We start from the raw sequence: 27,164 nt of genomic DNA, 5'->3' as shown, positions 1-27,164 counted from the left end.
TTACTACACTGCTCCCCTGTACAGTATTCACTGCGCCCTCTGCTGTTTAATCAGCGTTACTGCACTGCTCCCCTGTACAGTGTTCACTGCGCCCTCTGCTGTGTAATCAGCGTTACTGCACTGCTCCCCTGTACAGTATACACTGCGCCCTCTGCTGTGTAATCAGCATTACTACACTGCTCCCCTGTACAGTATTCACTGCGCCCTCTGCTGTGTAATCAGCGTTACTGCACTGCTCCCCTGTACAGTATTCACTGCGCCCTCTGCTGTGTAATCAGCGTTACTGCACTGCTCCCCTGTACAGTAGTCACTGCGCCCTCTGCTGTGTAATCAGCGTTACTGCACTGCTCCCCTGTACAGTATTCACTGCGCCCTCTGCTGTGTAATCAGCGCTACTGCACTGCTCCCCTGTACAGTATTCACTGCGCCCTCTGCTGTGTAATCAGCGTTACTGCACTGCTCCCCTGTACAGTGTTCACTGCTCCCTCTGCTGTGTAATCAGCATTACTACACTTCTCCCCTGTACAGTATTCACTGCGCCCTCTGCTGTGTAATCAGCATTACTACACTGCTCCCCTGTACAGTATTCACTGCGCCCTCTGCTGTGTAATCAGCGTTACTGCACTGCTCCCCTGTACAGTGTTCATTGCTCCCTCTGCTGTGTAATCAGCATTACTACACTGCTCCCTTGTACAGTATTCACTGCGCCCTCTGCTGTGTAATCAGCATTACTACACTGCTCCCCTGTACAGTATTCACTGCGCCCTCTGCTGTGTAATCAGCGTTACTGCACTGCTCCCCTGTACAGTATTCACTGCGCCCTCTGCTGTGTAATCATTACTACACTGCTCCCCTGTACAGTATTCACTGCGCCCTCTGCTGTGTAATCAGCGTTACTGCACTGCTCCCCTGTACAGTATACACTGCGCCCTCTGCTGTGTAATCAGCGTTACTGCACTTCTCCCCTGTACAGTATTCACTGCGCCCTCTGCTGTGTAATCATTACTACACTGCTCCCCTGTACAGTATTCACTGCGCCCTCTGCTGTGTAATCAGCGTTACTGCACTGCTCCCCTGTACAGTATACACTGCGCCCTCTGCTGTGTAATCAGCGTTACTGCACTTCTCCCCTGTACAGTATTCACTGCGCCCTCTGCTGTGTAATCATTACTACACTGCTCCCCTGTACAGTATTCACTGCGCCCTCTGCTGTGTAATCAGCGTTACTCCACTGCTCCCCTGTACAGTGTTCACTGCTCCCTCTGCTGGCCGATCATCTTTACTACACTTCTCCCCTGTACAGTATTCACACCACGTATTGCTGGACAATCCGTATTGCTGGACAATCCGTATTGCTGGACAATCCGTATTGCTACACTGCTCCCCCTGTACAATATGGTGGACAGTCCTTATTCATACAGTGCTACCCCTATACAGTATTCGGTACTCCCCCTGCAGGACAATCATCATTACTACCCTGCTCACCTGTACATTATTCAGTATTCACTTCCCCCCTTAATGGACAATTAGCATTACTACACTACGCCCTTAGCATTGTAGTAATGCTGTATGTCCAGCAGAGGGCACAGTGAATACTGTACATGGGAGCAGTGTAATAATGCTGATTACACAGCAGACGGCGCAGTGTATACTGTACAGGGGAGCAGTGCAGTAACGCTGATTACACAGCAGAGGGCGCAGTGAATACTGTACAGGGGAGCAGTGCAGTAACGCTGATTGGTCAGCAGAGAGCGCAGTGAATGCCGCTTTTTGTAGTTTTTCACTAGACGGCTCCCTCTGGTGGTCAGCAGAAAAGCAGCAGAGAACTCGGTGAATTGTTTCGCTCGTCCGTTGCTATGGAGACGCGCTCCCGGGTATACAGACACACACGCGGTATATACGGGGCGAGACTGTATCCCGGTGACTGATACTTTGTGGCTTTCTGCTGACTTCTCCCGCTGCTCGTGCTGGTGGATGGCGGCGGCGCTGTGACCGTGACTGCAGGTAGGAGCTGGGTGTAATTGTACCAAACCTTCAGCTGTGAGGACTACGAGCTTTCTACAGGGTTTTTTACTCTGCAGAGAAGGATGTTTCCGTTCACTGACAGCAAGCAGAGGTCGTGAATGGATCCAGAAGGCTTCGGTTTATGGGGTCCGTCTGGCGGCCGACCCTGGGGGAGGGGGGTCCGGCCGTAGAGAATGTGACATTCATACATGTGGTGGGGTCCCCGATCCCCCATTGTGCCCGCGGAGCCGCAGAGACCTCATGCAATGACTTCTGCAGACTGACAGCGAGGGGCCGCGCAGCCGCAGATGGTGGGAGCAGGGGCCCCGCACCCGACCCTTGCGGCTCATCCTCTGTACGCGGACCGGTGCTGGTTACAAGGTCCTGATAGCGGCACGCGGACCCCGCGGCGTGTACAGTATATATGTATTTCTCTTTGTCTCTGAGGAGCCAGTGGATTCATCACCGTCGCCCTCCGAGATGTCCTCCATGACCCTAGAACGCTCCGTTGTGTCGCGAGAGACCACAGCGACCGGATCCAGTGAGTAGTGACGTCTCGGGGCACCGCGCTCCTCATTAATGGCTCGCACTGTTCCTCCCCTCATTAGTTGCCTGTCAGTGGTGGACGGTGGGAGTCGTAGTTCCTGAGAGGTGCAGGAGACCCTGTCATCCCCTTGTCTTTGTCCGCAGGAGGGGTCGGCACAGGTTCCCACCGCTCTGTCCCGAGGTCCACGCTCAGCTCGGCCAAGTCCTGGGCAGATGCAAAGTCCGTTGTGTCAGGTACCGTGGGCTGCGGGTGGGGCGGCGTGTAGTGAAGCTTGTCTGCCGGAGTCCACATGACACAATTGTCTTCTCCGCAGCTCAAGAGGAAAAGAAGAAAAAGAATGACGCCAACCCGTTCAGGATCCCGGCCGACGTGGACATCTTCCAGATCAGGGATCAAGAGAGAGAGAAAAAGCAAATGGTGCGGAGATGAGACGTAGATACAAGGCGCAACCTGTGCCGCCACATAACTACCACGGTGCCGGGAAGGGAACAGGGACGGTGTCACCGCACCCAGACGTGCCTGAATAAGGGGCCCGTAACCGCCCAATGTTCCCTGCCCCGAGCACCATGTGGTGGCACAGTGCTGCCTGGTTCCCGCAGGACTCCTCGCTGATGGGCTGCATATTCACCGCCTGTCCCCCGATTCCTCCAGCATCTGTCCCCCGATTCCCTACATTCCTTATCCTCTGCCGTCTCTTCCCCCGATCCACCACTGTCTGTTCCTCCACCACCTCCAGTTGTCCCCTCGTTCTGCCGCCATATTTATTCCACAGATCTGTCTTCATTTCTTTGCAGGAGAAGGAACGGAACAAACAGCTGAAGATTCACCAGAAGACGACGCACAACACCCGGATGACCGCGGAGATGGGGCGGCTGAGAAAAGAGATAGAGGATGAGGAGATGGGTGTCGCGGAGGACAGGGCGCTGGCCCGGCATGAAAACCCTTCCTGGAAACTTGCAGTGACCAGAGGTAATCAGGGGGTGCACGGCGGGAGTGTAACCGGAGCCCCTCCATTCTAGGCGGAGCGCTCTCGTCACAGTGACCGGACACTCCATGTTCTGGAGCCACCACCATTTTGGCTTACGTGGCTCATCTGATGCTACTGGTGTCCACACTGGACTATCTTTATGCTCCGGTGGCCGCGGGGACGGTCCGCACCATATAATCGCAGCCATATAATAAATGATATCCTCCTTCAGACAGAAATATCCAGCGGGAGAGTCTGAACGACTACATAGACAAGAAAAGGGAAATGTTCCGCCTGGAGGTAAGAGGCCGATGCGTCACTGATTGCGGGGGGCTGTGTGCACATTACATAGGACAGTCGATCAGGGAGGGTCCAGGAAAAGGGAGAGACTTCCCAGAAGAGCAGGCGGCACAGAGGCCTCCTTGTTAGCCTCGCTCACTGAATGTTTCCTGTGGGAGGCGCTGGAGGTGGCGTCCATACACACATTCATAGGGCCGGTCTGGACTTTCCACCCTCCGCGCGGTCTCACAGGTACCAGGTGCTGTACAATAAAGGGACGAGATCCGTCAAATGGGGCGAGTGCCCTCAGCAATTGGCCAAATCCATTAGTTCCCGCACTGATTCGTTTCCTTTTTTCAGTACGGCCTCCAAGTGAAAAGAGATGAGATCCAAAAGCTGGAGACCATGGCGGCTGCCGAGGAGCAGAAGCTGGAGAAAGCCGAGCAGTTCCTGGAGCAGGACGCCATCAGATTCGACGAGTTCCTGAAAGAAAATGACAGGAATTCTGTGGAGGCCATGAAACAGTAAGGATGAGCGGAGGCGGCTGTGCCGGTCTGTATCGTGTGCCACACGCTAGCATGGCATGCTGGGAGTTGTAGTTATCCAACAGGGAGTCAGGCCAGGGCATTAGGGGGCCCGTCTCTCAGATTTCTGTATTTACATCTAGGGCTGATAAGGAAACGAAGTTGAAACTGGAAAAAGCAGCCGAGATCAAGAGTCAGACGGCGCAAATGATGAACATTAAAAGGTATCCGTGGACTGAGCTGCCACCACCGTACGGGCGGAGATCCCCGTCGTATAGACGACACAGCCGCTACTGGATTTCTTATAGATATTTACCCCCCCTAGTGACATCGCAAAGTCTGAGGAGATCCTGCGGGAATATCTCATGTACAAGGAGTTTCTCTTCAGATTGTCTCCAAAGGAATGGCAGGAGCAGATCCTGAAGAAGAAGGAGCAGGAGAGCAAATTACATATGCCGCCCCTCAGTCGCGAGACGGAGAAAAGAGGCTCCATGGTTCACAAGGTGTCTACATCCCCCGTCACAGGGAAAAGTAAGTGCACCCACAGATAGAGGAGCTAGATGAGTGACCGTGATAGACGCCTAAATCTGCACATGAGGAATTATTCTGATTATTCAAGTTAATACATTCCAGAGAACTGAGCCAGCGTAAGAGAAATCTGGAAACATGAGTGAAAGGTTCGGATAATGGAGGATGGAAGTCTTAGATTGTTGCCAGACCTGACAGTACGGTGGCAGACAGAGATTAGGAGATGTAGGGCGGTGCAACACTGTGGAGAGGACGGGCAGGTGGTAAATAGATGAGGAGATGTATGGCGCTGCAGCACTGTGGATAAGATGGGCTGGGTGGTGGACAGAGCTGAGGGATGAAATGTAGGGTGGTCTAGGAGTGTGGAGAGGACTGGTAGGGCGGTGCAGCCATGTGGATAGGATGGGTAGGGTGGTAGATAGAGATGCGGAGGAGATGTAGTGCGGTGCAACACTGAGGAGAGGATGGGTTGGGTGGTGGACAGAGCTGAGGGATGAAATGTAGGTTGGTCTAGGAGTGTGGAGAGGACTGGTAGGGTGGTGCAGCCATGTGGATAGGATGGATAGGGTGGTAGATAGAGATGCGGAGGAGATGTAGGGTGGTGCAGCACTGTGGAGAGGATGGATAGGGTGGTGGACAGAGATGCGGAGGAGATGTAGGGCGGTGCAGCACTGTGGAGAGGATGGATAGGGTGGTGGACAGAGATGCGGAGGAGATGTAGGGCGGTGCAGCACTGTGGAGAGGATGGATAGGGTGGTGGACAGAGATGCGGAGGAGATGTAGGGCGGTGCAGCACTGTGGAGAGGACTGGTTGGGTAGTAGACAAATGAGGAGATGTAGGGTGGTGCAGCACTGTGGAGAGGACGGGTAGCTTGGTAGACAAATGAGGAGATGTAGGGTGGTGCAGCACCGTGGAGAGGACGGGTAGGGTGGTAGACAAATGAGGAGAGGTAGGGTGGTGCAGCACCTTGGAGAGGACGGGTAGGGTGGTGGACAGAGATGAGGAGATTTAGGGTGGTTCAGCACTGTGGAAAAGACACGCAGGGCGATGCAGCAGGGTGGAGAGCTTTATGGATGAGAATGGGCATGCTGCTCGGGAGTTATGAGGATACTGCACATGGAAATGGAAAGATCAGGTTTACTTGAGTGGCAGAGAATGGAAACATGAGAATCTCTCTTCACGGCAGATTCAGTTGCAGATGGAGACGTGTTTTGTAGTAGTTGGGTGGGTGGTGATGACGTGAGAACTGTATAAATGGGGTATCATCTGGTCACATGATGCCAAAAGCCAGATCTGCTGCTAGTTTGCCCAGCAGGGGCTGTGTAGAACAGAGGAGCCCAGGATCCCCACTTATCTATAGTTGCCAGTCAGTGGCTGGGCGATAAATGTGTGCCGATGTGATGCAGCGTATTTTTGGCCGACTTTCTATACAGTAATGTCTCTCATCTAATCCAGAATCAGAGTCTCGAACGTCTGGACCGCTGGCGAGCCGTGACTCCACTCGGGACATCCGTCAGCCTTCCAGATCCAGCCTGAAAACCGTGGTCTCTAAAAAAGTGTGAGTAGTATCCTCTCTGCTTCTCCCACTGGCGGACGCCCCCATACCTCCACTGAGGGGAGCGGGGTACTCCCTGCCGGCATTCAACATCTTGTCGGCACGGTTGTTCCAGGAGCAGTATAACGGTCCAGGAAGACGATAACCGTTCTGAAATGTTGGCGTCCTCCGACAGTGAAGAGGTAAGAAAAATCATGTACAAAAACGGAAAGGAGTTGACTTTTCTACATTTTTAGTATGGGGAAATAAGCACCAAAAACTTTTTAGGGTCTCTATGAACTTTTATAACCACCAAGCTTTAAGCTGAGCTGGTGAAAATTGGCTCACTTGTGCTCTTATTTTTGCTTCCCAGTATTCTTTTTTTTATTTTATTTTTTTTTTTGCAATCCGCCATACAGGTCCAGAAATACGGGACTTCTAATTTTTGTTATGGTTTTTACTATGAGGGTGTGGCTTACAAGGTAATAAGGAAGAGTAGCCTAAAGACACGCCCCTGAGGATCCTGTGGGCCATGCCCCCTTGAAGATCACATACAAATTATACTTAATAAAAAGGCCCATACATCTGGAACCGTATGGCGGTTTGTAAAAAAAAAAAAAGAAGGGAACACTCCGGAAAGCTGAGGGAATAAGAGCAAAAAACTCCACTGAGATCAGCAGCAATATACTGTTTCCTGGCAGCTGAAGGATCGCAACTAAATTAAGAGGTGTTGTCCAGGACTCCACGATTAACAATGTGTTTGTAGGATAGGTCATCAGTAGGAGATAGATCGCTGGCGATGTCGGGTTTTGGTCACTCAACAGTCAGCTGAAAACTGATCACTAGTGATGAGCACAAGTCCTCGAGTGACATGTCGAGTCCCCGTGCCTGCATGTTTCACGGCTGTTGGGTAATTCCCGCATGTTTTGTGGTGGACTTACCAGCTGGGGACTCGAACCAGGTACTCGGTGCATACTGAGCACCCTCGGCAAACTCGAGGAAGGGGCACTCGCGCTCATCACTAGTCACCAACTTTAATAACTACGGGCGAGGGTAGTAAGAGGGGTTATTACCAGCCCCTCCTGGTTTGGAGTCCAGGGGGTTCCTCCCTCACCCCGCCCTGGCTGGAGTTGAAGATGAGGAAGGAGGATACTGATGACGGATCTTTCTCCAGGAGCCGGAGTTGTACTTTACTGATCCACAACAACTTCTAGACATCTTCTCAGAAATGGAGGAACGGAACCTATCGCTGATCCAGAACTCGCAGGAAACAGAGGAGGCGTTAGAGGAGATCAAGCACACCATCGCCATGACAGAGAAGAAAATGTAGGAACAGAACTGACTCCTGTGTTGTGTATTTGGCTCACGATCGCTGCCCCTCTTCCCAAAGTAATGAGTGTGGTTACGGGCAGAAGGGGGTCTCTCTGCTGGATCAGTTAGAACTAAACATCTATTATTTCCTTTAATTTTTTTTCCAATTTTTTTTTTGTAGGGAGAACGAGACTGAACAGCTGAAGGCTCAGATCACTAATCTGCAGGCCGCGATTGTGAGGGAGGAGGAGCGGGCGGTAGACCTGGAAATGAAGTGTCGGGTATTTGCCTTTGGACAGTACAGTTTTGAAGAACAGGTAACACTCTAGACCAACTGCACGAGCAGAATAGTGAGTGCAGCTCTGGGGTATAATACAGGAGGTAACTCAGGATCAGTAATGTAATGTATGTACACAGTGACTGCACCAGCAGAATAGTGAGTGCAGCTCTGGGGTATAATACAGGACGTAACTCAGGATCAGTAATGTAATGTATGTACACAGTGACTGCACCAGCAGAATAGTGAGCGCAGCTCTGGAGTATAATACAGGATGTAGCTCAGGATCAGTAATGTAATGTATGTACACAGTGACTGCATCAGCAGAATAGTGAGTGCAGCTCTGGAGTATAATACAGGATGTAACTCAGGATCAGTAATGTAATGTATGTACACAGTGACTGCACCAGCAGAATAGTGAATGTAGCTCTGGGGTATAATACAGGATGTAACTCAGGATCAGTAATGTAATGTATGTACACAGTGACTGCACCAGTAGAATAGTGAGTGCAGCTCTGGGGTATAATACAGGGTGTAACTCAGGATCAGTAATGTAATGCATGTTCACAGTGACTGCAAGAGCAGAATAGGGAGTGGAGCTCTAGAGGATCAAACAGGAGGTAACTCAGGATCAGTAATGCAATGGACACATTTATTTACGTTACTTTGTATTGGTTCTGTACAGCAATTCACCCTTTAACCCCTTCCCAACATGCGCAGTACATATACGGTGCTTCGGGTGCTGCATTCCTGCAGAGTGCTTGTACGGTGCAGCTATTGTGGGCGCTAATGCTGAGCGGCGCCTCGATCGGTGCGGGTGTCAGCTCTGTGTGATATTTGGTATCGCTGTATCTGGAACGACCCACTCTATAAAACTGTCACACTAGTTAACCCCTTCAGTGAACACATTGTAAAAAATATCTATATATTGTATTTTTTGGACTATAAGACGCACCGGACGCATGGCTTCCTCATCCCTATTATGGTATGATTGGTCCCATCAGAATAGAGTAAAAAGAAAAAAAAAATTACACTTACCTTCCTCCGCTCCCTCGCACTGTCCTGCTCCATTTCCAGCAGCTGCTTAATGCTTGTAAGCAGCGCATGGCAGGGACATCATGCGCTGCTCACAAGCAGAGCACAGGTGCCGGAATACTCGCCAGGACTGTTCATCGCAGAGAGTATTCATTGCTCATTCATTGCTCTTCAGTAGCGCACAGTCAGTCACTATGATGCACCCCCCATTTTCCTCCACATTTTGGGAGGAAAAAATTGCGGCTTATAGTCCGAAAAATACGGTAAATAAAAAACGAGGCAAAAAAATAGAATTAGACTTACCGGTAATTCGGTTTCTAGGAACCTTCCACGACAGCTACATCGGAGGATGTCTTCCCCACCTTAATAGGGGACAGGAACACAAAGAGGTTAAATAACCCTCCCCTTCCTGCAACCACCAGTGTTTAACTGGACACCAGTATGAATAGTTACAACCAAAGTGCAGGAATCATCCAATAAGAATATTAGATAGGGAGGGAAATTAGTGCTGTCATGGAAGGTTCCTAGAAACCAAATTACCGGTAAGTCTAATTCTATTTTCTCCAGTCACCTTCCACGACAGCAGTATTGGAGAAATACCAACAGCTAATTTCTCTAGGGGGGGGGGGGGGGAATCATGGCCTGCAGCACTCGTCTGTCAAATGTTAAATCCCCATTGAAATTTAGCCTATAACGCCTGGTGAACGTGTGGATGGACAACCAGGTGGTGGTTCTGCATATCCGCTCTGACGAAGCATTCCCCTTTTTTGCCCATGATGTTGCTATCGCACGGGTAGAATGTGCACTCAGTGAGGCGGGTGGAGCCAGCTTCTGTGATGCGTAGGTCAGGCAGACAGATTGTGTGATCCAATTCGCGATCGTGTTCTTTGACGCCTTCTTGCCCTTATTTTGTCCTGAGAATTGGATGAATAAATTCTGATGAATCCGCTAGGCTTCACTCTATTGTTGGTAGACAGGACCACTCTGCAAATTTCGAGAGTGTGGAAGGTCTCTTCCTTATGGTTGGAAGAGCTTGGGCCGAATGAGGACAGTACAATGTCCTGATCCCTATGAAAGTTTGAGTAGAAAGGCGTGATCTAATCTCAAGATAATATTATCTGTAATGATTACAAGGTAAGGTTCTTGAATTGACAGGGCCTGCAATTCTCCTATACGTCTAGCCGCAGTAATTGCGACTAAGAGGACGGTTAAAGGGTTAGGTTTTCATGGTCATGGAATCTAGAGGCTCAAATGGATCTTAGGTTAGGGTGTTGAGCACGGTGTTGAGATCCTAAGGAGGCCCCTGACTGCGGAGTTCAGGACGAATCCTGGCTGCCGAAGCCATAAAATCGTTTGATCCAGCGGTGGCTGGCCAGGTCAAGATCAAAAAAGGTGCTAAGAGCTGATATTTATACCTTAAAGGGTATGTCACACTAAGAGATATCGCTAGCAATATCGCTATAACTAGTGACGTAGCAGCGATATTGCTAGCGATATCTCTGTGTGTGATACTTACCTACGACCGGCTCCCCCGCTGGTTATCGCTGATCGTGCGAGAACGTTCAGGTCTGTTTCTCGTCGTCAGCTTCCTGCGGCGCTTCCTGCTGTGACGACGAGCGACGCGTGGAGCCGGGCGGGAGGACGCAGGATCGCCGCATCTGACAGGTAAGTAGCGATCCCCGTCCCCAGCGATGTCGCTGGTGAGATCTGCCTGTGTGGCAGCTCACTAGCGACCACTTAGCGATGTACCAGCGATCCTGACCACATCATATCGCTGGTCGGGATCGCTGGTACATCGCTAAGTGTGACAGTACCTTTAGTGTGCTGGAGATAAGGCCCTGTTCTAGACCTTTTGTAAACATCTAGGGTCTGTGCCGCACTAGGATGAAGGGATCAGGGGTGCCTGGAGAGCACCAGGGCGTAAACCTTTTCCCAGATCTTGGCATAGATGGCCTTAGTTATTGGTTTTTAGCTTTCCTGAAGGGTTTGGATCACCCGATCCGAGAGCCATTTGGCTCTTTAGAATTCGGCCTCAATAACCATGCTGCCAGGTTCCGTTTGCCTACGTCCGGGTGTAGCAGAGGACCTTGGTGAAGGAGGTCGCCCTTTTTGGGGTAGAAGCCAGGGCCTTCCTGGGCCATAGCAAGTAGGGCACTGTACCAACTTCTTCCGGGCCACAGAGGGGCAATTAGTATTGTGGGAACTCGGTCCATCTGGATTTCCTGAGATGTTTTTTGCCAGCATCGGTATGGGTGGGCAGGTATATGCGAGGTTGGAATCCCACCATTGGGTGAAGGGCATCTATTCCTTGCACTCCGTCCATGTGGTTGAGGGAGACGAATACCCCTGTCTTTGCATTTTGCCTGTTGGCGACTAGGTCCACCTCCGCCCCATCTTGAGGCTAGGGACACGAATACCGTCTGGTCCAGGCGCCACTCCTCCGGATGAACGTCTTCTCAACTGAGGAAATCTGCCTGGGTGTTGTCTGATCCTTTCAGACGTACTGACCAGGAGAAGATCCTTGCTGATATTGCCTTCAGGCCGGCGTACTTCGTACCCCCTTGGCTGGAGATAGGCCTGTGGTCATGTTGTCCGAGTAGATGCAGACGTGGCGATTTTGGATTAGCGATGATGACGTCTTTTAGCGCTTTTCCTACCGCCTTCAGTTCTCTCAGATTTGAGGAACTGGTGCTGATGCTCGGCAGCCATCGCCCCTGAAAATAGGATCTCTCTACTACTGCACCCCAGCCTCGTTGGCTGGCATCTGAGCGGATTGTTTTCAGGGGAAGCTGAATCTGGCTGACTCCCTTCTGAAGATTTCGGTAGTTCAACCACCACCTCAGGGCCGGTTTAACCTGACCAGGGAAGGGAATCCTTCAGGATAATGGAATTTGTCGCCGTGTAGGCCAGGCGGATCCTGGAATGTAAAAGCACATGGCTTTGTAGAATTTGGGTGTGGACCTGAGCCCAAGAAACCGCCTGGGTGCATGTGGTCAGAGATCCTAGAGCAGGGGTGAGGAATCTTTTTTTCTGCCAAGGGCCATTTGGATAGTTATACCATCCTTCTGGGGCCGTACAAACTCCGCCCACAAATTACATACTGACTCTGGCACTGGTTTCATGACTTAATCTTTCATTGCATGCCCTTCAATGTTCAGTAGTGAACACTGCGTGTGTGCGCTCACAGAGCAAGAAGAAATTAATGAGATTGTGGCAATCAAAATACAGCTCCCTGCCCAAGAATGCGGTCCCTGAGAATCTGCTCGGGGGCCTGATAAAAGGTCATCGAGGGCTGTAAATGGCCCTGGGGCCTGAGGTTCCCCATCCCTGTCTTAGAGCATACATTGACTCTGAGGGTCGGTGCCCGCTGGTCCTGAACCAGGTTCTTTTGTGGACAAGGTCGACCTGACAAACCTTAGGTAGGATGTCTTTCCCCTTGAGTCCGAGAGAACTCCCAGAAGCTTCCTTCTCGTGGAGGGATAGACCAGGTTCGGTATCCAACCCAGGGATCTTAATATCCCCGGGGTCTTTCCTACGTCCATCTTCTGACATGATAGATGGTATAGAGAGGAGGAAGTCGTCCAGATATGGGATAACGCCTATCCCCTGCCGCCGGATGAAAACCACTGCTTCCGCCATGATCTTGGAGAGATACATGGTCGGATGGATTGGCACATGGTAATATGCACCCTTCAGATCTACCGTTGCCATTACCCAGTTCTGTCCGATGAGCGGGACTGCCCCTGATTGACTCCATTTTGAATTGGCTGTACCGGACCGATTCGTTTAATGGCTTCAGGTTTATGATGATTCGGTTTTTCTCTGATGGCTTCGTCACCAGGAAGGGACGTGTGTAATGGCCGTGTCCTTCTCCTGCTTTGGCACCCGCGCGTTCTACCGGAGCAGATCTCTTGGTAAGGAGCCCTGAAGGTGTGGAGGCTGTAAGGAGGTTACCCCTAAGCATTACAGGGAAGGACTCTTGAACCCAATTTTTAGTCCATCTCGTATGGTACGGTGGACCCAATGATTTGTGGAGATGGACTGCCAGCGGGTGAAAGAAGAGCGAGAGACGACCCCCAACCGGGCGTCATTGCTTATCTGGGGTCTGTTGAAGGTTAGGGACAAGGATGTTCCTGCCCTTGCCCCCCTATACTCTTCCTGAGTATGTCAACAGGACCAGGGATTCCCAGCCAGTCTCTCATGCCGGTACTGGCCCAGCCTCAAGCTGCTTAGCGGCTGTGATCTGACGAGGGCATGCAAATTCAGCTTAGAATAGCTGTTGACAGAGGTTTGGTCACGGGAGGGACGAAAAATCCGTCTCCTAGGATTTCTATGTTCCGGAAGAGATCCTTTTGTCCGAAGCTTTGTCCAGGATGTTATCCAGGACAGGCTTGAACACATAGTGGCCCTGGAAGGGGATGGCTCACCATTTGGAGATAAGTCGCCTCCCTTAGGATTTTATCCAGGGCACTCCTCTAGAGGAGTTAGAAAGGATGGCCGCTTTTGCGGCTACCCGGACCTGGCGAGAGCAGTCACGCTCAGCCTAGAAGAGCCGGTTCATTAAAGAATTACCAGAGACCTGCGAATTACAGGCTGGTCTTCCGCCCTGGTCCCGGCCTGGTCTCAAGTTGTTTAGCGACCACCAGCAGAAGCATCGGCTAGGAACCTCGTTGCTTTCTGCAGTAGGGGTAGGGCGTCAGGTATCTTTTCCCCTGGGGTGCCCTGAGTCTGTGCGTAATCATAGAAACAGGGCATTTGAAAGCTATATTAGCTTCTAGCAGATTTGTAGAGGTGTCCCAGGACTTCCTTGATCAGCTCTCAAAAAAAAAAAAAAATTATATATATATATATATATATATATATATATATATATATATATATATATATATATATATATATAAATAAATAAATCTTTATTTTTATATAGCACTAACATATTCCGCAGCGCTTTACACACATCATCATCATCACTGTCCCCGATGGGGCTCACAATCTAAATTCCCTATCAGTATGTCTTTGGAATGTGGGAGGAAACCGGAGTGCCTGGGGGAAACCCACGCAAACACGGGGAGAACATACAAACTCCTTGCAGATGTTGTCCTTGGTGGGATTCGAACCCAGGACCCCAGCTGAGCCACCGTGCCGAAATATATATATTTCTCGATCCATTGGATCTTTGAGCTGGGAGGAGCCCTCAAAGGGATAGTCTTTTTTTTTTTTTCTTTTTAGGAAGGCCTCCTTTTATGGAGGATCAGATTCTGTACGTTCTCGTGTACAGGACACCTTCTTTGGGCTTCAGCCCAACATCTCGTCCTGTACCGTGTATTTAACTTCTTCCTCCTCCACCCCTATGGTGCTCTTAACCATACTGATTAGCTCACCCATATTCTCGGAACCAAGTGATATTTCTTGTTCCCTGGTTTTAGGGGTGGACATGGAAGAGGAACCCTTAATCTCCCGAGCGTCCTCTGAATCCGAGGACTGAATTTCGCCTGAGTCTGAGTCAGATTCTATCGGAGCTTTCCTCCTCCTCCTAGAGGGAGGCGGTCTGGAAGAAGGGAGCCATGGAGGAGTGAACCTCCTGTATTATGAGGGATTTGATGCTATCCAGGAGAGAGGGCTGCTCAGTGCGAAGGACCTCTCCGTACAGGACGGGCAGAGCTTTCCCCGTATGTCGAGGGAGTCTGGCAGCTCCTCATAGAGTCAGAGACCTTTTCTCCCCATATTAGAGAGAGGTATGCTACGCCATTTTAGTAAATAAATGCTGGATAGCCAGGGCCGACGCCTGCTACTTACAGTAGGAGGGGGTACGCTGGGCTCCGCCGACGCAGAGAGAGAGGGCTTGTCACCGTCCATACCGTCTACAGTCAGTGTCAGACAGGTGTCCTTACCTGGTGATCTCCTCACCCGGACCTTGAAAGATCGAGGGTCCAGCGTTGTTTGTGCACATCCTCCTCCCTTTGGCCCAATGGGGGGGATCACATGAGGACGCCCCAGAATATGACAGCTGGTCCCAGGAGTAGTGCCCCCCCCCCGTGGAACGCATAGGGACAGACCGGAAGTGACGTGTGCCCCTAAGCGACGCACGCCCCAGTGGAAAGCCCAGTAACGCCCGAAGTGGAGGAACGCCACCCCCGGCCAGCGTGAGCCCCCAGGAACCGGCAGCACGGAGGAGGAAGAAGCCAGGCAGCTATTTGGAGGACCCCGCCGCGCACAACACCGCCTCGCTTTACCCTCGAAGGAGGCGCAGGAGAGTCCCGAGTCCCACCATGCAGGCGGAGACGGGAGCACCCACCAGAGGAGAGCAAGGCCCCCGACCTCGGCTGCCCGGCATCTGACAGGTATCCCAGCTGGTACTGGATGTGGGGTGCTCCCGATCACCGGCCACGGCAGCACCATCGTAGACCTCTTCATGCCCCATAGGGGACAGAAAACACTGGTTGTTGCAGGAAGGGGAGGGGTATTTAACCTCTTTGTGTTCCTGCCCCCTATTAGGGTGGGGAAGACATCCTCCGATGTAGCTGTCGTGGAAGGTGACAGGAGAAACACTGCTTGATCGTCATACCGCCGAGCAAAAAGTGCAATAAAGCGCAATTAAAAAAACAAACGTAAATAAAAATGGTGCCGCTGAAAACATCTTGTCCCACAAAAAACATCATATAGCTCCTTCAGCGGAAAAATAAGTTATAGCTCTGAGTAAAGCAATGCAAAAATAGTTATTTTTTCTATAAAAGTTTGTGTAAAAGCACCAAAACATAAAAAAAAAAAAAAAATCTAAATGGGATATCGCTGTAATCATACTGACCTGAAGACTAAAGCTGCTTTACCAATTTTACCACACGTGGTACGGTATATATATAAAAAAAAAAACGTTAATTGCAGGTCTTTGTTCATTCTACCTCTGACAAATCGGAATAGAAAGCGATCAAACAATGTCATGTGCCTGAAAATGGTACCAATAGAAACGTCAACTTTTCCTGCAAAAAACAAGCCCACCCATGACTTGGATGACAGCAGCCGAACATAAAAACCTGATATAAATCTGGTATCGCTGTAATCGCACCAACCAGAAGAATAAAGAAGTCTAATCACTTATACCGCACAAGGAACGGCGTAAAAAATAAAACAAATTCTTCACCTGCTGTTGATTTTTTTTTTTTGCCTCCCAAAGGTCGCAGTGAGGCTCGGCGCCCAATAAAAGCTTCAACTCAATCCACAAAAAAAAGCAAGTCCCCACTCAGGTCTGTCATCTGTTAAAGGAAATATAGGGGGCTTCCACGTTACTGGAAGCAAAAAAAACTCTGGAAAAGCTAAACGGCCCCTCACCCCCCAAAGAAATTCAGCAAATGTTCTGCTCCCAAATCAAAATGCCGCCCTCCCTTCTGAGCCCCAGTGTGCCTAAACCACATAGGGCGCCCTCATGTTAGGGATTTCTGTAGTGATGAGAGCCCGCCTAGTTTATGGGAACGTGTCTACAGAAGCACGAGCTGGGCATGATGTACTGGTCACTATAACGTAATGGTCACTACAACAGCAGATTGCAATTTTCACTCAGCAGAATTCACTACAACAAATGGTTTTGGAAATTTGGTTGTAAAAATGAGAACTCACTGGTCAACTTTTAACCCTTAACAAACAAAAAAAAAAATATGTTTCAAAAATTGTGCTGATGTAATGTAGACATGTGGGAAATGTTATATGCAATATATCCAAATGGTAATGAACTGAGCCACCCTGCATGTATTTACTCCATTCACTGCTAGCAAGCAGCCTGAATGGTACAACTTCCCACCCTTGACCAAGTAGCTCCCCTCACCCTCAGAACCTCCAAGCACAGAGTTAAACAGCCCTGGCTCACATCGCAAACCCAACTTCTCCAGCGATGCTCTAGGAGTGCTGAACGCCTATGGAGAAAAACCCGCACACCAGAAGACTTCATCCACTTCAAATTTATGTTAAGAATCTATAATGCTGCCCTTCACCTCGCCAAACAGATCTACTTCACCACCCTGATCTCCTCACTAGCCAACAACCCCAAGAAACTTTTTGACACTTTTCACTCCCTCCTCAGGCCAAAAGCACAAGCCCCTATCACAGACATTTGTGCTGATGACCTGGCCTCCCACTTTACAGAAAAAAATAGATAATATCCGTCAGGAAATCTGCTCCCAACCACCAAGTGCTGTGACTCCCATCCCTTCTTGCATCTCCCCTGGCTCACTTTCCACATTTGATCCCATCACAGAAGAAGAAATCTCCAGACTCCTCTCTTCTTGTCCGACTACATGCACTACCGACCCCATTCCCTCACATCTCCTCCAGTCTCTCTCTCCAGTCGTCACAACCCACCTAATTAGAATCTTTAATCTCTCACTCTCCTCGGGCATTTTCCCATCTTCCTTCAAACACGCCATCATTACTCCATTACTAAAGAAACCCGCTCTCGACACATCCTGCACAACCAACTACAGACCAGTCTCCAATCTCTTCTTCATCTCTAAACTTTTGGAGCACCTAGTTTACTCCCGCCTTACCCGTTACCTCTCCACTCACTCCCTTCTAGACCCTTCACAGTCCAGCTTCCGCCCCTACATTCGACTGAAACTGCACTCAGCAAAGTGACCAATGACCTTCTGACAGCAAAACGTAATCGTGACCACTCTCTGCTCATTCTTCTTGACCTATCTGCAGCTTTCGATACTGTTGACCACCATCTCCTACTCTCTAGGCTCCAGTCACTAGGAATTAAGGACACTGCTCTCTCCTGGTTCTCTTCCTATCTCTCTGCCCGCTCCTTCAGTATTTTGTTCTCTGGCTCCACGTCATCTCCTCTTCCTCTTGCTGTCGGGGTACCTCAGGGCTCAGTCCTTGGCCCCTTCTCCTCTCTCTACACGGCCCCAATTGGACAGACCATCAGCAGATTTGGCTTTCAGTACCATATTTATGTTGATGACACACAACTATACATGTCATTCCCCGACCTTACCCCCTCTGTACTACAGAACGCCAGTGACTGTCCGCAGTCCCCAATATCATGTCCCCTCTCTATCTGAAACTCAACCTCTCCAAAACTGAACTACTTCTGCTCCCGCCATCTACTAGCCTCCCTAAATCGGACATTTCCCTCTCCGTGGGTGGTACCACAATAACACTCCGGCAGCAGGCGCGCTGTCTAGGCGTTATGTTTGACACCAATCTCTCCTTCACATCCCATATACAATCTTTTGCCCACTCTTGCCGCTTACACCTAAAGAACATCTCTAGAATCCGCCCTTTTCTCACCATGGAAACAACAAAAACCCTTACTGTAGCATTGATCCACTCCCGCTTGGATTACTGCAACGCTCTTTTAATTGGCCTCCCCATCACTCGACTATCCCCTCTCCAGTCCATACTTAATGCAGCAGCCAGGGTTTTCCATCTGGCTAATCGGTACTCGGACGTGTCCTCTCTTCGTCAGTCATTACACTGGCTGCCCATTCATTATAGGATCCAATTCAAAGTACTTGTTCTCACCCACAAAGCTCTCCACAGTGCGGCACCCCCCTACATCTCTTCCCTCATTTCTGTCTATCGGCCTAGCCGATCGCTGCGCTCTGCAAACGACTTTCGACTAACCTCTGCACTAATCCGTACCTCCCACTCCCGACTCCAAGACTTCTCCCGTGCTGCTCCTATCCTCTGGAATGCTCTACCCCAAGAAATTAGGACTAACCACAATTTGCACAGTTTTAGGCGCTCCCTCAAAACACATTTGTTCAGAGCGGCTTATCACACTCACTAATCAAAGTCATTCTATGTGTACGTGTGCGTGTGTAGCCCATTCACTATCTCCATCCATCCTTCACTCCCTCAAGATGGCTGGACCTTCCGAATCAGAAGTGACAGTGGTCAGAATTGAAAAAATTGGCCTGGTCAGGAAAGTGAAAACAGGCTTCAGGGTGAAGGGGTTAAGCATGGTCCTTCTTCACGATCCAATTTTCTTTTAATGTCTCTTTATGAAATGTTTTCCTGGGACATTCGTGGTGACAGCGATGGTATCTCTATTTTCACTTTTCAGGAGAATATGTTAACATCTCTCACCAAGAAAGTGGGGGAGGTGTACCAGGCCTGCATAAAGGAAAACCGAGCTAATCTGAACGCCTTGCAGATGTTAACCATGATGGAGCAGCAGGTGGAGGAGCTCTTAGACAACATTGAAGCCATCCCAAAAGAAAGGCTGGAGATTGCTGAAAAAGCAAAGGAGAAGGAGCGGCGGCTGAGGTGCGGAGGTCTCGGTGCTTGGGTTACTGTACCCTTTCATTATGTTCGTTTGCACATAAGGAAGCTTGTATGCTAGAAGATTTGATTCCATATTCCTTATTCTCAGGTTGAGAGATGAGAAAATTAAACAGCAGAAGCTGCACCAGGAGGAAAGACTACGCCGCGCTCTAGAAAGAGCACAAGCCGACCCCAAGAAAACAGTAAGTGTTTACATATTTTGTACCGCAAGGAGGACAAAATTCGTTAACAGAATCTGTCCAAGGTTTCAAAGCAAACGCCACCAAACGATCAGATATAAACACACCCACAGACAATTAACCCTGGAAATGAGGTCAATTCAAGCAAAAAATAAGTAGTGTGTTACAATAGACAATATCTAGGCATAAATTGGATATTATATTGTCCCCGTGACACATGCTTAACAGTAGGTCTGTAGGAGACTAAGTTACCCAGGAGATGAGTGATCTTCACTTTATTACTAAAATATTAGTATGTCCTGGGTAACTTAGTCTCCTACGGACCTACTGTTATTATATTGTCCCCGTGACACATGCTTATCTATTTTATGCCTAGATATTGTCTATTGTAACACACTACTTATTGTTGTTTTCTTGCCTAAAGTGTTAGTCTAATTTTTAATAAAAAAACTGAATTTTTAATGAAGCTTATAACTGTCCAACTAGAACTCCTTTAGGACTCTCACACATCCGTATATTTCCTGTACCAGAAAAAACGGTATTTGAGATATCCGTGTGTAATATGTGTGGCAACTGTGTGCCGCATCAGTACCACATGGACGGCCGCCGGGGAAGAAGCGCTATTGTAAAGCGCCGTTCCTCCTGCAAGAGTGCTGAATGCGGCTCTCATTCTCCACTGCTGGCGACCGGCACGAGCAGAGGAGAATGAATGAACGAACGAAAAACCTGACGGTGGATTCCACCTATGTTTTTGAACCAACCTGCCAAAACTCACAGGTGCGGGCTGCTAAGGGTCCATGGATATGCCCCCCACCCCAGCCTAAAAGCAGCGGCCCACAGCTGCCCAGAAAAGGCGCATCTATTAGATGCGCCAATTCTGGAGCTTTGCCTGGCTCTTCCCACTTGCCCTGTATCGTTGGCAAGTGGGGTTCATGTCACCTTTTTATTGTAAGGTGACATCAAGCCCACGGCTTAGTAATGGAGAGGTGTCAATAATCCTATAGTTGTTAAGGGTTTAAATAAACACACAAACACAGAACAGGATTTTTGGGTTGCTTACCGTAAAATCTGTTTCTCGGAGCCTTCATTGGGGGACACAGAGACCATGGGTGTATGCTGCTGCCACTAGGAGGCTGACACTATGCACAAAAAAGGTTAGCTCCTACTCCACAGTGTACACCCCACCGACCGGCAGGGAATTCCTCAGCGAGAAAGCAGTAGGAGAAGCAACAGAATAGATTGAAAACAGAACAAACAACTCAACTGTAACCAATCTATTCTGTTGCTTCTCCTACTGCTTTCTCGCTGAGGAATTCCCTGCCGGTCGGTGGGGTGTACACTGTGGAGTAGGAGCTAACCTTTTTTGTGCATAGTGTCAGCCTCCTAGTGGCAGCAGCATACACCCATGGTCTCTGTGTCCCCCAATGAAGGCTCCGAGAAACAGATTTTACGGTAAGCAACCCAAAAATCCTGTTTTCTCGTTCGCCTTATTGGGGGACACAGAGACCATGGGACGTCCCAAAGCAGTCCCTGGGGTGGGAAACAAACTTCCATCAGGCCAGCGGACACACCACCGCAGCCTGCAAAATCCTTCTACCTAGGCTGGCGTCCGCCGAAGCGTAGGTGTGGACTTTGTAGAATTTCACAAACGTGTGAACCGATGACCAGGTTGCAGCTTTGCAAAGCTGCAACGCGGAAGCTCTGTGGCGTACCGCCCAGGAAGCACCCACTGCCCGGGTAGAGTGCACTCTGATCCCCGGAGGAGCCACTCGATGCTTAACCCGGTAGGCCTCCAAAATTGCCGATCTGATCCAGCGAGCAATAGTAGCCTTGGAGAGGCCGGGTGACCTTTCCGCGCCCCATCTGGAATGACGAAAAGAGAGTCTGTCTTTTGCAAGGAAGTCGTCCTAGACGGACTCTCAGCGCCCTGACCAGATCCAGCTTGTTGTTCAAGGACCGCTCCCGAGGATGAGATGGACTCGGACAGAAGGAAGGCAGAACAATATCCTCATTGAGGTGAAAGGAGGACACCACCTTCAGAAGAAAAGAGGGCGGAGGCCGCAGAACTACCTTATCCTGATGAAGTACCAAAAAAGGCGAGCGGCAAGAAAGCCGCCAATTCCGACACGCGCCGGATGGAAGTGATGGCCACCAGAAAAGCTTCCTTCCAAGAAAGAGAAACATCCCTGAGAGGTTCAAAAGGAGGACCTTGCAGAACCTCAAGAACCAGTTTAAGATCCCATGGAACCACGGGCGCTCGGTACGGAGGAGCCGTGTAAGCCACGCCCTGAAGAAAGGTTTTGACCTGAGGACGGGAGGCCGTCTTCTGAAATAAAATAGCGCCGAAACTTGACCCTTCAAAGAACTGAGGGCAAGTCCCGCATCCAGTCCTGCCTGAAGAAACGCCAGAACAGAAGGGAGAGAAAAGCACATGGGTGCGATGTCATTGGCCTCACACCAGGTGTAATACCTCACACCAGGTGAAATAGGCCTTCCAAGTACGATAATAAATTTTGGAAGATGATGGCTTTCTTGCTCGGATCATGGTATGAATTACTTGATCGGAGAATCCTGCCCGTTTTAAAACCTCGGTCTCAACAGCCACGCCGTTAAATTGAGCGGCCGAGAATTGGGGTGGCAAATCGGGCCTTGAGACAGCAGATCTGCCCTGTCTGGAAGCTTCCAGGGGGCGTCCGTGAGAAGGTTGACAATGTCTGCGAACCAAGACCTTCTGGGCCAATTCGGGGCGAGGAGAATGACTGGAATTCCTTCTGCTTTGATCTTCTTCAACAGCTTGGGAAGAAGAGGCAGAGGAGGGAACAGGTAGGGGAGTTCGAACTGCGACCAAGGAACGTCCGGAACGTCGGCGCCCACTGCCAGAGGGTTTCGAGACCTGGAAACAAACTGGGGGACTTTCCTGTTGAGGCGAGACGCCATCAGGTCTACATCCGGGGTTCCCCATCGACGGCAGAGCCGATGAAACACCTCCGGATGTAGGGACCACTCTCCTGCCGCGAGACCCTCGCGGCTGAGAAAATCGGCGGCCCAGTTGTCTATGCGGGGAATGTGTACCGCGGAAATGTCGGGACAGAAATCTCTGCCCAATGAAGAATCTTGGACACTTCTGCCAGAGCTGAGACACTCCGTGCCCCTCCTTGGCGGTTGACATATGCCACCGCTGTGGCATTGTCTGTCTGAATCCGGACAGGCAAGACCCTGAGCAGCCTCTCCCAGTGGACGAGAGCTAGATAGATCGCTCGTATCTCTAGGACGTTGATTGGCAGAGCCGATTCCTGAGTCGACCAACGACCCTGAACAGTGTGATTGCGGAACGCTGCATCCCAGCCGAGGAGGCTGGCATCCGTTGTTACAATCTGCCAGTGAATGGGAAGAAAAGACCGACCCAAGGGGATGAGAGGTGACGTCAACCACCAGTTGAGTGACCGCTTGATCCGGCATGAAAGACGAACAGGGCGATCCAGAGACAGAGCCGACCTGTTCCACCTCGACAGAATGGCGTGCTGGAGAGGTCTGGCGTGAAATTGGGCAAAGGGAACTGCCTCTATCGCCGCCACCATCTTTCCCAGGACCCTCATAGTTGTTCGGAGGGACGGAAATCATGTGGTTTGCAGTGATCGTGCATCCTGCTGCAGGGAAAGAATCTTCTCTCGCGGGAGAAAGACCCTTGACCGACGAGTGTCGAACAGTAGGCCCAGAAACACAAGACGTTGAGTAGGAATCAGACAGGACTTTTTCCTGTTGACGATCCACCCGAAATTGGAAAGGGTGTCTAGGACGATCGTCAAACTTAGGTGAACCTGTTGAAAAGAGGAAGCTTTGATCAGAATATCGTCGAGGTACGGAAAAAGAACGAGACCTCTGATCCTCAACAAGGCCATCAGCGCAGCCATGATCTTCGTGAAGACTCTGGGAGCGGTGGCGAGACCGAAGGGCAGCGCGACGAACTGGTAATGTTCCTGGCGAATCGCAAAACGCAGGAACTTCTGATGTCCGGAGAATATGGGAACATGTAGATAGGCATCTTGGATGTCTATTGAACACATGAATTCCTGCTCCTCCATGGAAGCGATTACCGAACGAACCGACTCCATCCGGAAGTGGCGGACTCTCTTGTTGAGAAGCTTGAGATCCAAGATGGGTCGGACCGCCCCGCCTTTTTTCGGTACCACAAAAAGGTTCGAATAAAACCCTGTGAACTGCTCCGAGTCGGGAACGTGCACAATCACCCCGGAACTGAGGAGAGAGGCGATGGCCGTAAAGAATCCCGGGATCAAGGCTGGATCTTTTGGAGGACGGGATTCGAAGAAACGATCCCGTGGAAGAGAGACGAACTCTATCTTGTATCCTGACGATACAACCTCCCTGACCCAAGCGTCCTCTACTGAGGCCAGCCAGATGTCCCTGAAGAAGAGCAGTTGACCTCCCAATTGGAAGGGACCCTCGGGAGTCCGATGATAGTCATGCAGATGTAGACCGTCCAGATCTGGATCTGGATGGTCTGCCCTGGGAAGAGTGGGATCGCCAGGAGGGAGTGGGCCTGAAGGAAACCTATCTTGGCGCGCCTGCGGTCTTTGTTGGTTGGACGGGTTCTCTGCCGTATTGAAACGGCGGAAAGCCCGAAAGGGTCGAAACTGACGCCTTAGTGGAGGTCTGCGAGGCTTGGACTGAGGGAGGAGGGAACTCGTGCCTCCGGTGGCGTCCTTAATAATCTGGTCCAATTGGGATCCAAAGAGGCGTACTCCCTGAAAAGGCAGATTAGTAAGAGACTTTTTAGAAGACAAGTCCGCCTGCCAGGCCTTGAGCCAAATTGTACGTCGGATTGCCACAACGTTGCTTGACACCTGAACTGCGCAGGATACGGCATCCAAAGAAGCAGAAAGCAAATAATCCCCCGCATGGGAAATCTGATTGGCGAGATCGGCCAACCGCTCTGGTTGTGCTTTATCTAGGATGCCCTGACGAAGATCCTCTGCCCAAGTAGCTATGGCCTTTGCTGCCCAAGATGAAGCAAAGCTTGGACATACCACCGCTGAAGCCGCTTCGAAGGAAGACTTAGCTAGGGATTCTATAATCCTATCATTAGAATCCTTTAGAGACGCCACGCCTGAAAGCGGGAAAACAGTGTTATTAGAAAGTCTGGACACGGGTGGGTCCACCGAGGGAGAAGCAGACCAGTTGTCCGTGAGCTCTTTAGCAAACGGGTACAGTACGCCGAGACGCTTTCCTCTTTGAAAGCATCTGGTCGGATCTTCTCTTTCACTGGTAAAAATCTTTCCAAACTCGGAATGGAAAGGAAATACCCTGGAGGGTGTTTCCGCCCGTCTGAACGAAACCTCCTGATCTGAGGATTTCGCAGGGGGTCAGCAGTCTCGAAGGTATGGTGAATCGATGCAATGAGGTTCTGCACCGTAACCTTCATGTTCGCATCCTGGTCCGAATCCAGCTCTAAAATCCCCTTAGAAGACCTGTCCGAGAACGCTTCACCTGACTCGGGAGAGGAGGCTCGGGAAGGAGGCTGCTGAGGACTCTGCGGTGAGATGGGACGAGGAGAGGCTTCCGGCTGGAGATCCTGCCTGGGTCTTTTGCGACTAATGCTGGCTGACTCAGAAGGAATCTCTTGAGACCTGCTGGACCCTGCAGAAGTGTACAGGGGCAACTTATCCAGAACGGCTACTAGGGACTGAGACACCCTGGTGAGGTCTGCCACTGATTGTGAAAGAGATGAAGCCCAGCCAGGCATGGGGGGTTCACTCTCACCTGGGGCCATAGATGGCTCCTGGGCGGCGTCAGGCTGAATTGGATTGCTACAGTCCAGGCAGAGGGGAGTGGACTCACCTGAGGGAAGTTTGCGATTGCAAGAAGAGCACGCAAAGTACTTGACTAGAGTGCAGGGGGGAGCCGTAGAGCGGGTACGATCAGATTTAGCGTTAGACATAGTGAAAACTGAGGTAGTGCTGGAAGGTTGGGGGACAGAAGGCAGAGGAGGGTGTCAGTCTGCAGATGCAGAGCTACTCATGGTCCGGTTTCCCCAGAGACAATGCTATCCGACTTGTCTGCAGGTCAGAGCGAAATCCGGCTGACAGGCCCTGAGAGCGATATCCGACAGAACGGTGTCCGGCTGACAGGCTGAGAAGATGGCGACCGCCTGAGAGGAAGGGCGGAGCTAACCGCCAGGCTGAAAAAGGCACCGCCCGCTGGCCAATAACAGGCTGGGGTGCAAGAAAGACGGTGTGAGGACCTGGAACGGGCGGGAGAGAAGCCCGCTTAGTAGAAAGGGGCGGGGGGCGTGGCCGCGACGCTGAAGTAGACCCGAAATGAAGCCGGGACCTAAATTAATAATGGCGGCCGCCTGTCAGCACGGGGTCGGCGCGGAGGTGCCGCAGCATGAGCGCTGCCGCAAAAGAAACCTGTCAGGGGAGAAGGGAACTGTAAGAGAGAGCGGAGGCTGCCTGGATGCACAGGATGACCGCAGGTGTCCGCAGCGCTACCGCATCCCTGCTCCAAGGGGAACGCCGCCACAGTGCCCACTGAGACCAAAGGGTCCCAATACTCACCCGTCCCGGGCCCGAATAAAGGTACCATGTTCCTGAAGGATGTCTGCGTCTCGTCCAACCGACAGGCTCTGGTAGGCGAGTGGGTGGGAGACTGACGACAAGGACCCTATGAATCGCTGACACGTCTTCGTGTTGGCGTCCGCCTGGAAGGCTGCTGGTCCTGCTACGGATAACTGCGAGGATACGGGGTGGCAGTACACGCCGTACTCACAGACTCCTTGTGGGAGTACAGATGTGACTATTCACTCTGTATCCCTCCGAAAAAACCTGAAAAGGAACGACGCACATCGAGGTAGATATGGGTCTAATCAAAGACCCGTGTCCACCTCCTACTGACACTAAGCTAAACTGAGGAATTCCCTGCCGGTCGGTGGGGTGTACACTGCGGAGGAGCTAACCTTTTTTTTGTGCATAGTGTCAGCCTCCTAGTGGCAGCAGCATACACCCATGGTCTCTGTGTCCCCCAATAAGGCGAACGAGAAAAAGTATTTTAATGAAATCATACACCACACAGTTTTGCCATCTTTATTGTTCTGCTAATCCAAGCGACACCCTCGATCTCCTGTAATAAAGATAAATGCGACCGCCCCGGCTGTAAACTACTGGTGAATGAAGGAGAATCTGCGGGTGCAGGCTCAGTGACTAGCGCTGCCAGCCTGAATTCCTGTGACCTCAGGACCGTGGGAAAATGCAAATGATAAGATCACTGTGATTTTCCCACGGTCCTGAGGTCACAGGAGTTCAGGCCGGCAGCGACAACAGACTCAGTGACGTCACTGCTTGTCACTGAGTCTGCGCCCGCAGCTTCTCATTCATTCACCAGTAGTTTACAGCCGCGGTGGTCGCATGTAGCACCGCTCCGGTTGTAAACCGATTATTCCCCAGATATGGAATACAGCGTGGGACAGAGCGACGGACAGGTATGGTATATTGTTAGTTTATTATTTTATCTTTATTACAGGAGATTGAGGGCGTTACTTGGATTAGCAGAACAATAAAGATGGCAAAACTGTGTGGGTATGATTTCATTAAAATACTTTATTCTGGCTGTGTGTTTATTTAAACCCTTAACAACTGTAGAATTAGTAATGGATAGGTGTCTTACTGACACCTCTACATTAC

At 50.6% G+C, this 27,164-nt stretch overlaps 1 protein-coding gene across 4 annotated transcripts in view; it reads left to right on the top strand.

The window, feature by feature from the left end:
* Window positions 1-27,164, top strand: part of CFAP100 (cilia and flagella associated protein 100) — a 105,574-nt gene that overhangs the window by 76,452 nt on the left and 1,958 nt on the right. For 2 of the 4 annotated variants that reach the window (XM_073575013.1, XM_073575012.1), the window contains exons 3-16: window positions 2,455-2,545; window positions 2,695-2,784; window positions 2,865-2,968; window positions 3,346-3,520; window positions 3,751-3,818; window positions 4,158-4,321; window positions 4,465-4,545; window positions 4,647-4,852; window positions 6,306-6,408; window positions 6,521-6,587; window positions 7,559-7,710; window positions 7,877-8,012; window positions 19,068-19,270; window positions 19,377-19,470. In XM_073575013.1, coding sequence (XP_073431114.1) covers window positions 2,485-2,545; window positions 2,695-2,784; window positions 2,865-2,968; window positions 3,346-3,520; window positions 3,751-3,818; window positions 4,158-4,321; window positions 4,465-4,545; window positions 4,647-4,852; window positions 6,306-6,408; window positions 6,521-6,587; window positions 7,559-7,710; window positions 7,877-8,012; window positions 19,068-19,270; window positions 19,377-19,470 — 1,704 coding nt within the window. In that variant the 5' untranslated portion in view covers window positions 2,455-2,484. Of the gene's footprint in view, window positions 1-1,760; window positions 2,005-2,451; window positions 2,546-2,694; window positions 2,785-2,864; window positions 2,969-3,345; window positions 3,521-3,750; window positions 3,819-4,157; window positions 4,322-4,464; window positions 4,546-4,646; window positions 4,853-6,305; window positions 6,409-6,520; window positions 6,588-7,558; window positions 7,711-7,876; window positions 8,013-19,067; window positions 19,271-19,376; window positions 19,471-27,164 lie in introns of those variants that run through there. The other 2 variants (XM_073575011.1, XM_073575014.1) reach the window with 2 other exon arrangements.

Source organism: Dendrobates tinctorius, unplaced genomic scaffold (assembly GCF_039654945.1).
Source record: "Dendrobates tinctorius isolate UK_male_01 unplaced genomic scaffold, ASM3965494v1 ptg000041l, whole genome shotgun sequence".
NCBI classification, from domain to species: domain Eukaryota; kingdom Metazoa; phylum Chordata; class Amphibia; order Anura; family Dendrobatidae; genus Dendrobates; species Dendrobates tinctorius.
Note: the sequence above shows the minus strand (reverse complement) of the source record. Positions and strands in the feature narration are given on the sequence as shown.